General features: G+C 34.9%; 1 protein-coding gene and 13 non-coding genes across 24 annotated transcripts; all 14 read right to left on the bottom strand.

The window, feature by feature from the left end:
* Nucleotides 1–119: 119 nt before the first annotated feature.
* On the bottom strand, nt 120–11,676 carry LOC137950837 (la protein 2-like). 11 transcript variants are annotated; one of them, XM_068797471.1, is made up of 11 exons: nt 11,500–11,676; nt 11,305–11,384; nt 11,006–11,198; nt 9,978–10,059; nt 8,847–8,873; nt 8,006–8,143; nt 6,572–6,702; nt 4,082–4,230; nt 2,687–2,798; nt 2,149–2,243; nt 1,512–1,825 (listed from the first exon to the last, which is right to left on the bottom strand). In XM_068797471.1, the coding sequence occupies exons 1-5, from the start codon at nt 11,544–11,546 to the stop codon at nt 8,853–8,855; spliced, it is 423 nt and encodes a 140-aa protein (XP_068653572.1). In that variant the 5' UTR covers nt 11,547–11,676; the 3' UTR covers nt 1,512–1,825; nt 2,149–2,243; nt 2,687–2,798; nt 4,082–4,230; nt 6,572–6,702; nt 8,006–8,143; nt 8,847–8,852. The 11 variants fall into 11 exon arrangements, with proteins under 11 accessions (XP_068653570.1, XP_068653572.1, XP_068653574.1 ...); XM_068797473.1 differs by adding an exon at nt 9,791–9,938 and having other exon boundaries at nt 8,006–8,873; nt 10,029–10,125; XM_068797469.1 differs by lacking the exon at nt 1,512–1,825 and adding an exon at nt 120–414 and having other exon boundaries at nt 8,006–8,873.
* Nucleotides 1,641–1,737, bottom strand: LOC137950948 (small nucleolar RNA Z43). The gene has a single exon (XR_011112037.1). It is a non-coding gene; the product is annotated as a small nucleolar RNA Z43 (small nucleolar RNA).
* Nucleotides 2,004–2,097, bottom strand: LOC137950941 (small nucleolar RNA snR60/Z15/Z230/Z193/J17). Its single transcript, XR_011112030.1, has one exon. It is a non-coding gene; the product is annotated as a small nucleolar RNA snR60/Z15/Z230/Z193/J17 (small nucleolar RNA).
* LOC137950944 (small nucleolar RNA Z43) lies at nt 2,479–2,572 on the bottom strand. The gene has a single exon (XR_011112033.1). It is a non-coding gene; the product is annotated as a small nucleolar RNA Z43 (small nucleolar RNA).
* LOC137950947 (small nucleolar RNA Z43) lies at nt 3,866–3,959 on the bottom strand. The gene has a single exon (XR_011112036.1). It is a non-coding gene; the product is annotated as a small nucleolar RNA Z43 (small nucleolar RNA).
* Nucleotides 4,795–4,890, bottom strand: LOC137950936 (small nucleolar RNA snR60/Z15/Z230/Z193/J17). Its single transcript, XR_011112026.1, has one exon. It is a non-coding gene; the product is annotated as a small nucleolar RNA snR60/Z15/Z230/Z193/J17 (small nucleolar RNA).
* Nucleotides 4,952–5,031, bottom strand: LOC137950949 (small nucleolar RNA U83). Its single transcript, XR_011112038.1, has one exon. It is a non-coding gene; the product is annotated as a small nucleolar RNA U83 (small nucleolar RNA).
* LOC137950946 (small nucleolar RNA Z43) lies at nt 5,304–5,401 on the bottom strand. The gene has a single exon (XR_011112035.1). It is a non-coding gene; the product is annotated as a small nucleolar RNA Z43 (small nucleolar RNA).
* On the bottom strand, nt 5,856–5,951 carry LOC137950937 (small nucleolar RNA snR60/Z15/Z230/Z193/J17). Its single transcript, XR_011112027.1, has one exon. It is a non-coding gene; the product is annotated as a small nucleolar RNA snR60/Z15/Z230/Z193/J17 (small nucleolar RNA).
* Nucleotides 6,375–6,471, bottom strand: LOC137950942 (small nucleolar RNA Z43). Its single transcript, XR_011112031.1, has one exon. It is a non-coding gene; the product is annotated as a small nucleolar RNA Z43 (small nucleolar RNA).
* Nucleotides 7,280–7,375, bottom strand: LOC137950940 (small nucleolar RNA snR60/Z15/Z230/Z193/J17). The gene has a single exon (XR_011112029.1). It is a non-coding gene; the product is annotated as a small nucleolar RNA snR60/Z15/Z230/Z193/J17 (small nucleolar RNA).
* LOC137950943 (small nucleolar RNA Z43) lies at nt 7,794–7,887 on the bottom strand. The gene has a single exon (XR_011112032.1). It is a non-coding gene; the product is annotated as a small nucleolar RNA Z43 (small nucleolar RNA).
* Nucleotides 9,052–9,147, bottom strand: LOC137950938 (small nucleolar RNA snR60/Z15/Z230/Z193/J17). The gene has a single exon (XR_011112028.1). It is a non-coding gene; the product is annotated as a small nucleolar RNA snR60/Z15/Z230/Z193/J17 (small nucleolar RNA).
* On the bottom strand, nt 9,571–9,664 carry LOC137950945 (small nucleolar RNA Z43). The gene has a single exon (XR_011112034.1). It is a non-coding gene; the product is annotated as a small nucleolar RNA Z43 (small nucleolar RNA).
* Nucleotides 11,677–11,933: the final 257 nt, after the last annotated feature.

Consider the following 11,933-nt stretch of genomic DNA (forward strand, 5'->3'; position numbering starts at 1 on the left):
AGGGGAATCCTTGATTGCTTTAATGCATGCAAACTTCCAAGCTGGCACAGAATCCAAGCTTTACTGTCTACTCTGTCTGCCGCCACGTCCTCTTGGTCGTATAGGCAATAATGTCGAGGATAACGGTGGTGAGGCGGAAAATAAATCAACAAATCTCAAGATTAACTTTCTTTTGATATTTTAAATTTCTTTTCTGGTTTCTTTTCTTCCCAGAAAATAAATTTAAATTTTCTCATTTGGCGTATCATCCGTAGATATTTACGCCTGATGTATCAGTGGATCATTTAACATTTCTACTCTTTGGTGGAAAAATAACTTCAAGAAGCTTTCCGTGGAGGAAACGTTGGATTCAGTCTTCCATCGCCGTCACGTCTTCGCGGTGCTTTTTGTCCTCGTACTCCCACAGTTCCGTGTCTGTCAGTAATCACCAAATTCACATTAGTTTGTTCAAAAAATATCTCTCTCCCTTATTCCGAAGGAGATGCATCCGTTTTCTTTTAATCAAGGTATTAAAATTTCATCGAAGAAGAAGACCGTCGATGACAAGAGAGAGGAGAGGCTTAACTGAAGCTCTCACTACAGTTGCAGGTGAGATGCTTCTGACATAGCAAACAGGAAATAACTTTTAAAAGTTATAAACTACATAAATTTTATAATTATCGTAACAATGTGAGCTAAAACAAACCCTAGCTTGATTCCCTGACGCGTCCAAATCCAAATCATTCATTACAATGAGGACGAGATATCCTTTACCTGGGTCTTAGTAGTGCAGGCGTTCTCATACCAGAAGGACACCCGACTTGTTTCCAGAAAGGCCAAAGTTTGGCCTGTCCTGTACCTGCTCCATCCGCTTAGCTTCCACCGACTAAAATGTGGATTGCAGCAGAAAAAAAGTAAGAAGAGACGAAGTTGATGAGGATGAAAATAAGGAGAAGATCCAAATGGTGATTTGGAAGCTAGTGACATCACGTGGTCTTCAAGAGTGATTGAGCAGAGGATAGACGCTTCTCATCTCTTATCTTCCACGATTGCCACCACCCCGGCGGTCCGAGACTATTTATTAAAACAGCCAACATTGACAGTTACTCCTTGACTATTAATATGAGAGGAAATGGACTTCGAATTTTCAGTCGACAAAGATATCCAGTTGACGACTGAAGTCCTGCTTCAGACGTCTACGCTGAGAGAAGATTTAATGGCGAAGAAACCTCCCCCCTTCCACAGCTCACCTTTCACAGCACCTTCCAGACTCGTTCCGAATAAAATAAAATTTAATGGCGAAGAACCCCCTCCCACAGCTCACCTTTCGCAGCAGTAGAGATTGCAGACGACACAACAACAAAAAAAAAAAAAGTAGAACAAAGAGAATGATGCATGGGTAATTAGATATGAGCGACGATCACGATCTCACAAGATATGGTCATTTGAACTATGCACTGATATTCATATGATCACAAGAACACAATCAAAAACTGCGAGAAATCTAACACTAACGCAAAACAAGTCTCAGAAGGAAGGCAGTAGTAATATTGTCAAATGAATAATTTAATCATCAGCCTTGGAAAAACGAATTAAAGAAATAAAATGATGATAACAAACGAAATCTAAGTACAAAAAATGTCTAAGTAATGAATTGTGCTGGACTCGGAATATGGGCGGTGATATATCAGGATGGTCAACAAGGCTCATAGCCATTTACGAACGCGACCTTTCACTAAAATCTTCAGGTGATAGTCATTTCACGCAGAGTGCACCATTGGACTGCAACGGACTAATACGTCTGGACTCTAAACTCTACCTTTGACTATTCCTTCCAAACTTGTTCCTGTTAAAAAAAAAATTAAAGGCAAGCAATCCTCTGTTCATAACCGTTTCCTACTGTAGTGACTAAATCGTAAATGCTCGACCGAAGAAAAATTAAGATCAAAACAAATCTCTTCCTCACAAACGATGAAAAAAATTGCAGACGATAAAAATATTGAGAGCGAAGAACAAGGGGACGCAAGGGTCATCAGATATGACCCAAAGACATGAATTATTAATCACTATCTCAAAAGACTGTCATTTGAACTATGCACTGATCATCATATGACCACAAGAACAAAATCAAATATGCTTACTTAAAACTGAGAGAAATCTAAAACTCACGCAAAACAAAAGCCTCAGAAGGAAGGCGGTAGTATTGTTGTAATCATGTATCTTTTCATAAAATCGTAATACCATTCTTCATCATCCGGCCTTCCCTATAAGTTTAAGACAAACACATACACAAGAAAACTATGTTAAAAAATTCCTAAACAAATAGAATTGATTTATACAAAAGCCTCATAGAGAAGATTAGATTGTCTACACCAACAGATTCAGACATGCTTGTCAAATAAAAACTTTAATCATCGGACTTTGAAAAAAAGAAATAATGAAATAAAAAGATCATAACAAATGGAAACGTATAAAAAATGTTAAGAAATGAAATATGTCGGGCTCGGAATATGGGTGGTGATATATCAGGATGGTCGGCAAGGCTGATAGCCATTACGACGAACGAGACCTTTCACTGAAATCTTCATCGCCCAATCAAATAAGCCATACATCACAAAAACAATCATAGACCAACCCTTCGAAAAAAAATGCACCTAATACAAATAGAAAATGACACTAGGAAAGGAAGGATTGAAGGTATCCATACCAGTGACGGGCTCCAAGATTACCCACCGGTCCCCCTTCTCCACTAAGCACTGCTGCTGCACAGTTTGTCCAGGCTTCTGGCTGCTCAAAACGAACATAGCCAGAATCCTTCCCTATGCAATTCAACAAACAGCACAAGCATCAGATACATATTATCAGAAAATTATATACCATGCTCACGTTGCATGCCAAAAGGAAAATGCAAACATCTTACATTATCTAATATAATAATCAAAACCTTTCGCCTAAACTTTTATCAGATTTTTATTAGGTTTTTTAATTTTAAAAGTTTTAAACGCATTGACTCTAAAACAATTGACATAAATCAATCAAAAAATATTTGATTTTTTTATTTTTATTCCTTTTAGTAACTTTTTTTAAAAAACTCAGTTGGATTTTCATAGACTGATCTCATATCTTTTACTTGTTCTCCGCAAAAACCAGTAGTCATTTCACATAGGGTGCACCATTGGACTGCAACGGACTAATACGTCTGTACTCTAAAACTCTACCTTCCAGATTTGTTTCTGTTAAAAAAATAAATCAATGGTGACCAAACCTCCGTTCATAACCATTTCCTACTGTAGTGACTAAATCGTAAATGCTCGACCAAAGAAAAATTAAGATCAAAACAAATCTCTTCCACAAACGAGGGAAAGAATTGCAGACAATAAAAAATATTGAGTTATTAGAACAAGGGAACACATTGTTTATTAAACACCATCTCAAAAGAGACTGTCATTTGAACTATGCACTAATCATCATATGACCACAAAAACAAAATCAAAGATGCTTACTTAAAACTGAGAAGAATCTAAAACTAACACAAAGCAAAAGCCTCAGAAGGAAGGCAGTAGCATTGTAGTAATCATGCATCTTTTCATACAGATGTAATACTATTCTTCATCATCGACTTCGGCCTTCCCTATACATGACCATTATAGAATAAAAATGGAAAAAGAAGTTTCAGACAAAAATTATGTTAAAAAATTCCTAAACAAATAGAATTGATTTATACAAAAGGCCTCATAGAGATGATTAGATTATCTACACCAACTGATTCAGACATACGCTTGTCAAATAAAAAAATTAATCATCGGCCAGTGAAAAAAAAATAAAAAAATAAAATGATTATAACGAATGGAATCATGTAAAAAAAGGTTAAGAATTGGACTATGTCGGGCTCAGAATATGGTAGGTGATATATCAGGATGGTCGGCAAGGCTGATAGCCATTACGATGAACGAGACCTTTCACTGAAATCATCATCACCCGATCAAATAACCCATACATCACAAAAACAATCATAAACCAACTCTTTGAAAGAAAAAAAAAATGCACCTAATACAAATAGAAAATGACACACAAGTAAAGGAATGATGGAAGGTATCCATACCAGTGATGGGCTCCAAGATTGCTATAAATTTTCTAACCTTCGGTCCCACTTCTCTCGTAATCACTACTGCAGAACAGACCTTTTGACCAGGCTTATGGCTGCTCAAGACGAACATATCCAAAATCTTTCCCCGTGCTATAGTCAACAAACTTTACAAACAAGGAAACATAATATCAGAAAATTATATACCATGCTCACGATGCATGCCAAAAGGAAAATTCAAACATCTTACATTTTCTAATATATAATAATCAAAACCTTTCTCATAAATTTTATCATATTTTTATTAATATTTTAATTTTAAAAATTTTAAACTCATCGACTCTAAAACACTTGACATTAATCAATCAGAAAATATTTAATTTTTTTATTTTTATTCTTTCAAGTAGTAACTTTTTTGAAAAGTCTCAGTTAGATTTCCATAGACTGATCTTGTATCCATATTTCTGCTCCAACAAAAACCAGAAGTCATTTTGCACAGAGTGCACCATTGGACTGCAACAGACTAATACGTCTGGACACTAGACTCTACCTTTGACTACTCCTTCCAGACTTGTTCCTGTTAAAACAAAATTTAATGGCAAGGAAACCTCCGCTTCATATTTCCAACTGTAGTGACTAAATCGCAAGTGCTCAATTGAAGAAACATTAATATCAAAACAAATCTCTTCCTTCCAGAAAAAGAAAAGAATTGCAGACAAACAATGGGACACAGGGGTCATCAGATAGGAGCGAAAGACATAAGTTATTAATCAAAATCCCAAAAGAGACTGTCATATGAACTATGCACTGATCATCATCTGACCACAAGAACAAAATCAAAGATGCTTACTAAAAACTGAGAAAAATCTAAAACTAATGCAAAACAAAAGCCTCAGAAGGAAGGCAGTAGTATTGTTGTAATCATGCATCTTTTCATACAGACGTAATACTATTCTTCATCATTGACTTCTGCCCTCCCTATACATGACCATTAAAGAAAAAAAATGGAAAAAGAAGTTTCAGACAAAAACACATACACAAGAAAACTATGTTAAAAAATTCCTAAACTAATAGAATTGTTTTATACAAAAGGCCTCATAAAGAAGATTAGATTATCTACACCAACAGATTCAGACATATGCTTGTCAAAAAAAAAATTAATCATTGGCCTTTAAAAAAAGAAATAAAATGATCATAACGAATAGAATCATATAAAAAATGTTAAGAGGTGGATTATGTCGGGCTCAGAATATGGGTGGTGATATATCAGGATGGTAGGCAAGGCTGGCTGATAGCCATTACGACGAACGAGACCTTTCACAGAAATATTCATCGCCTGATCAAATAACCCATACATCACAAAAACAATCATAGTTCAAACATCTTACATTTTCTGATATATAATACTCAAAACCGTTCTCATAAAAAAAATTCATATTCTTATTAACTTTTTTAATTTTTAAATTTTTAAATTCATTGACTATAAAACAATTGACATAAATCAATCAAAAAAAATTATTTTTTTATTTCGTATCTTTTAAGTAGTAACTTTTTTTTAAAAGTCTCATTTGGATTTCCATAGACTGATCTCATATCCTTCCAGACTTGTTCCTGTTAAAAGAAAATTTAATGGCGAGGAAACCACCATTCATAATCGTTTCCAACTGTAGTGACTAAATCGAAAATGCTCGACCAAAAAAAAATTAGGATCAAAACACATCTCATCCTCCCAGACAAAGAAAAGAATTGCAAACGACAAAAAAAATATTCAGAAATTAGAACAAGGGGAAGCATGGGTCATCAGATAGGAGCGAAAGACATGAGTTATTAATCACCATCTCAAAAGAGACTGTCATTTGAACTATGCACTGATCATCATATGACCACTAGAACAAAATCAAAGATGCTTCTTAAAACTGAGAGGAATCTAAAACTATTGCAAAACAAAAGCCTCAGAAGGAAGGCAGTAGTATTGTTGTAATCATGGACCTTTTCATACAGATGTAATACTATTCTTCATCATCGACTTCAGTCTTCCCTATACATGACCATTATAGAATAAAAATGGAAAGAGAAGTTTCAGACAAAAAAACATCTACAAGAAAACTATGTTAAAAAATTCCTAAACAAATAGACTTGTTTAATACAAAAGGCCTCATAGAGAAGATCAGAATATCTACACCAACAGATTCAGACATATGCTTGTCAAATAAAAAATTTAATCATTGGCCTTTGAAAAAAAGAAATAAGGAAATAAAATAATCATAATGAATGGAATCATGTTAAAAAAGGTTAAGAATTGGATAATGTCGGGCTCAGAATATGGGTGGTGATATATCAGGATGGTCGGCAAGGCTAATAATAACCATTACGATGAACGAGACCTTTCACTGAAATCTTCATCGCCCGATCAAAAACAATCATAGACCAACTCTTTGAAAGAAAAAAAATGCACCTAATACAAATAGAAAATGACACAAGGAAAGGAATGCTGGAAGGTATACATACCAGTGACGGGCTCCAAGATTGCTACAAAAATTTTAACCTTGGGTCCCCCTTCTCCACTTGGCCCTGCTGCAGCACAGTTTGACCAGACCTCTGGCTGCTCAAAATGAACATATCCCGCATCCTTCCCCATGCTATAGTCAACAAACATCACAAGCAGCAGATATATATTATCAGAAAATTAGATACCATGCTCGTGTTGCATGCCAAAAACAAAATGCAAGCATCATACATTATCTAATATACAATAATCAAAACCTTTCGCATTAAATTTTATGGGTTTTTTATTAAAATTTTAATTAAAAAAAATTAAACTCATTAACTATTAAACAATTGACATAAATCAAATTCTTATAAGTAGTAACTTTTTTTAAAAAGTCTCAGTTGGATTTCCATAGACTGATCTCGTAACCTTATTTTTGCACCAACAAAAACCAGTAGTTATCTCGCAAAGAGTGCACCATTGGACTGCAACGGACTAATACGTCTGGACTCTAGACTCTACCTTTGACTACTCCTTCCAGACTTGTTCCTGTTAAAACAAAATTATATGGGGAGGATACCTCCGTTCATAACTGTTTCCTACTGTAGTGACTAAATAATAAATGCTCGCCCGAAGAAAAATTAAGATCAAAACAAATCTCTTAATCCCAGAAGAAGAAAAGAATTGCAAACGAAAAAGAATATTAATAAATTAGAACAAGGGGAAGCATGGGTCATCAGATAGGAGCAAAAGACACTGAGTTATTAATCACCATCTCAAAAGAGACTGTCATTTGAACTATGCACTGATCATCATATACCACAAGAACAAAATCAAAGATGCTTAAAACTGAAAGGAATCTAAAACTAAAGCAAAACAAAAGCCTCAGAAGGAAGGCAGTAGTTTTGTTGTAATCGTGGATTTGTTCATACAGATGTAATACTATTATTCATCATCGACTTCGGCCTTCTCAATACATGACCATTATAGAATAAAAATGGAAATAGAAGTTTCAGACAAAAGAACATACACAAGAAAACTAAGTTAAAAAATTCCTAAACTAATAGAATTGTTTTATACAAAAGGCCTCATAGAGAAGAACAGATTATCTACACAAACAGATTCAGACATGCTTGTCAAATAAAAAATTTAATCGTCAGCCTTTGAAAAAAAGAAATATGGAACGAAAATGATCATAACAAATGGATTCATTTAAAAAAAGGTACAGAATTGGATTATGTCGGGCTCAGAATATGGGTGGTGATATATCAGGATGGTCGGCAAGGCTGATAGCCATTACGACGAACGAGACCTTTCACTGAAATCCTCATCGCCCAATCAAATAACCCATACATCACAAAAACAATCATAGACCAACTCTTCGAAAGAAAAAAAATGCACCTAATACAAATAGAAAATGACACAAGTACAGGAATGATGGAAGGTATCCATACCAGTGCCGGGCTTCAAGATTGTCCCCCTTCTCCCCTTCTCCAGTAAGCACTACTGCGGCACGGGCCTTTTGACCAGGCTTCTGGCTGCTCAAAATGAACATATCCAAAATCCTTCCCCATGGTAGTATAGTCAACAAACTTCACAAGCAGTGGAAACATATTATCAGAAAATTATATATCATGCTCACGGTGCATGCCACAAGGAAATTTCAAACATCTTACATTTTCTAATATATAATAATCAAAACTTTCTTACAAAATTTTGTTAAAATACAAGTTCAGGGGTATTTTGGTTGTTTCTTATATTTTCTATATTATATTTTTCTCTTATAGTATAGATATTAGATAGAGAATGTCTTATTTTATATGTTTAAATTTTTATTCAATTTAGACATGTATTTTAGGAGATGTAATTTTGAGTATTTTGGGCCATTTTTGTCCTTTCGTAAATTTTCACTTAAACTTTGATTATAAAGAAGTAGGAAGAGCCTTTCTGGCTCGGATTCCAAAGCAGCAAAGCTGCTCCTCTTCCAGAAATCTTTTTCCTCTTCTATTCTCCCTAAATCACCTATTTTTCATTTAATCACATTTTTAGTTATTTTTTTAATTTTAAAAGTTTTAAACTCATTGACTCTAAAACACTTGATATAAATCAATCAAAAAATATTTAATTTTTTTATTTTTATTCTTTTGAGTAGTATCTTTTTTTAAAAGTCTCAGTTGGATTTCAATAGACTGATCCCATATCCTTATTTTAGCTCCAACAAAAACCAGTAGTCATTTTGCACAGAGTGCGCCATTGGACTGCAACGGACTAATACGTCTGGACTCTAGATTCCACCTTTGACTACTCCTTCCAGACTTGTTCCTGTTAAAAGAAAATTTAATTACGAGGAAACCTCCATTCATAACCGTTTCCAACTGTAGTGACTAAATTGTAAATGCTAGACAAAAGAAAAATAAAGATCAAAACAAATCTCTTTCTCCCAGACAAAGAAAAGAATTGCAAACAACAAAAAATATTCAGAAATTAGAACAAGGGGACGCATGGTCATCAGATAGGAGCAAAAGACATGAGTTATTAATCACCATCTCAAAAGAGACTGTCATTTGAACTATGTATTGATCATCATATGACTACTAGAACAAAATCAAAGATGCTTACTTAAAACTGAGAGAAATCTAAAACTAATGCAAAACAAAAGCCTCAGAAGGAAGGCAGTAGTATTGTTGTAATCAAGGATCTTTTCATACGGATGTAATACTATTCTTCATCATCGACTTCAGTCTTCCCTATACATGACCATTATAGAATAAAAATGGAAAGAGAAGTTTCAGACAAAAAAATATACGCAAGAAAACTATGTTCAAAAATTCCTAAACAGATAGAATTGTTCCATACAAAAGGCCTCATAGAGAAGATCAGAATATCTACACCAACAGATTCAGACATATGCTTGTCAAATAAAAAATTTAATCATTGACCTTTGAAAAAAAGAAATAAGGAAATAAATGATCATAATGAATGGAATCACGTAAAAAATGGTTAAGAATCGGATAATATCGGGCTCGGAATATGGGTGGTGATATATCAGGATGGTCGGCAAGGCTAATAGCCATTACGACGAACGAGACCTTTCACTGAAATCTTCATCGCCTGATCAAATAACCCATACATCACAAAACAATCATAGACCAACCCTAAAAACTCAAAGAGAAGAAGACTGAGATTAATCCGATTAGAGGATCTACCCCACTGATTCATAGGAATATGGCAGTGCTTACTTAGTCTAAAATTCTAGTTCTGCAAAAGCATAAGCCACATTCTGGTTTAAATAATCTTTGCATCTTATTCAAATGAGAATTCAATCAAAGTGACGCGACAAAAGCATCTTCTGTCAGCAACTTGTCAAGGAAGCCTAACTCTATTTACCTGAAAAAAGAATCACACAAGAATTATAGATGTCCCTACCCCAAATGTTAAGTGACATAAAGAAACAGTAGAGCTGAAGAAGGATTCTACATCTTCAAGTTTCACATCATATGGAAGCAACCTTGCAACAACAGTTCTTGAATCGATTAGTTATTTAGCAGCTCAGTACTTGTGCCAAACTTCTTCCCTGGAAAATAAAAAATATAATGAACAATTTCTCTACTGCTAGAAGATAGGTCATAGTAAAGTCTTCCTGCATTAACTTTGAAGGCAGTACTCGTAGATGGAACGGTTTGGAATGTACCATAAAACTATTAATTAATACTCTATATGTGGAATTTGGAAACACTTAAACCTCAAGTAACCCAAATTGCACAACCAAAGAAACCCCATACCAGGCATGAAAAGAAGTCAGTAGTACTCCAAATTTAGTACAGCCATGTAAGCATTTACAATCCTAGCTAAATCAGAGTGATGCCTTAATAATTATGTATTTTACTTTTTTGAATGGTGATGAATTTAGTAGAAAAAGAAGAAAACCACCAAGAGGGAGGGAAAAGCAATTCTCGAAAGAATTATTTTTCTTGCACCTCGAACAAATTATCCTTTATACCTGAAAAGGTGACCACCAATTTTTATTTTTATTTTGAGATCTACTGAAATATAAAAAGAAATCGCTAAATCCTGCCCACGCAACTTAAAAGAACGCAGACTAGAACTTAATATGACGAGAGAAAAAGTAGTCACTAATACAACCGAAGAAAGAAGAGTAAGATCCTCCCTGCTCTCCCTCCTCTTGCAGGTCAAAGCTGCTATTATCATTAAATCCCCGGCCAAATAAGAAAGATAGAATAGAAGTACCTTGTTTGAGAAAAATCGGGTTTTCGTACCACATTCGATCACCAATAGCAAAACTGATCATAAAGTATTTCAACCGAACTCAAACAACTAAAAGCACATGTAAATAAACAAAGCAACTGTTTATCTGGAGGAGTACAGTTTATATTGACGTTGTCAAACTCTACAGACTATAATATAAACGAACAAAAGAGAAAAAATGTTAGCACCAAAAGCAGTCGTATCTGCGATGACGCGAGACTCGCCATCTTCGGAAACTTTGAGCAAAGAAGATTGTTCCTAAGGATTTCAACAGCAGCCGCCACAGTTTCTTCAAATACCTCGCTAGGCTTAACCCAACCCAACCCAGCCCGAGAAGATTTCTCATTCGAGTGAACGAACAAATTAAAGCCAAACTCACCACTGAGAACCAAACAAATAAACGAATAAGTATAACAAGAAAAAGAAATAGCATAAGTTGAACAAAGTAAAAAAAATTATACAAGTTCTCCAACCAAAGGGAACGTACATCCGTCCTCGTTCCCCTTTATTGAATTCGTTAAGAACTTGTCGCGTGACACATTGATATCACTGAAATAAAACTCAACCCTAAAAGCAGATTCGGACAAAAAAAAAAAAAAAAAACTTCATTGGTTGGAGGCAAGCAAAAACTCTAAAAAAAAATTAAACTTGAACGAAAAGGTGAAGATGAACTTTAACCTGCCTGAGAACGTTTTCCAAATTTTCTTGGTCCAAGGCAGTGGCCGCCATCAGGTTGTTGAAGTTGCGTATTGAAGAGGTCGGAGGGAAGAAGGAGAACCGAATGGTGTAGGGAGGGCTTAGGGTATTGTCGGCTTTATAGGGTTTTGAGGGCTTAGGGTTTTTGCGTATGTTCCTTGAACAGTTTAAATATTGATTCATTTCTGCTGTGAAGTGCCTACTCCACTGCTAGCCTTCTAAACTTCTTGCTGCAGGCGCGGTATTATAATTTGAATCAAAAAAATAAGTAAATCAAGTTTTAATAGAAAAATAAATTTATTAAGATATGCTTTTTAAAAAATATTCCAACCCCTCCATGAAGAGAGGGGGCACCCTCCCCTCTGCTCTTGCTGTAGAAAGGTAGGGTGGAACCAAGGATAGTCGTTTAATAATAACCCT

The sequence above is a fragment of the Aristolochia californica genome, unplaced genomic scaffold (genome assembly GCF_029961685.1).
Source record: "Aristolochia californica isolate CCGP_79_NKW_82.1479 unplaced genomic scaffold, dmAriCali1.0.hap1 SCAF_14, whole genome shotgun sequence".
Taxonomy (NCBI): Eukaryota; Viridiplantae; Streptophyta; class Magnoliopsida; order Piperales; family Aristolochiaceae; genus Aristolochia; species Aristolochia californica.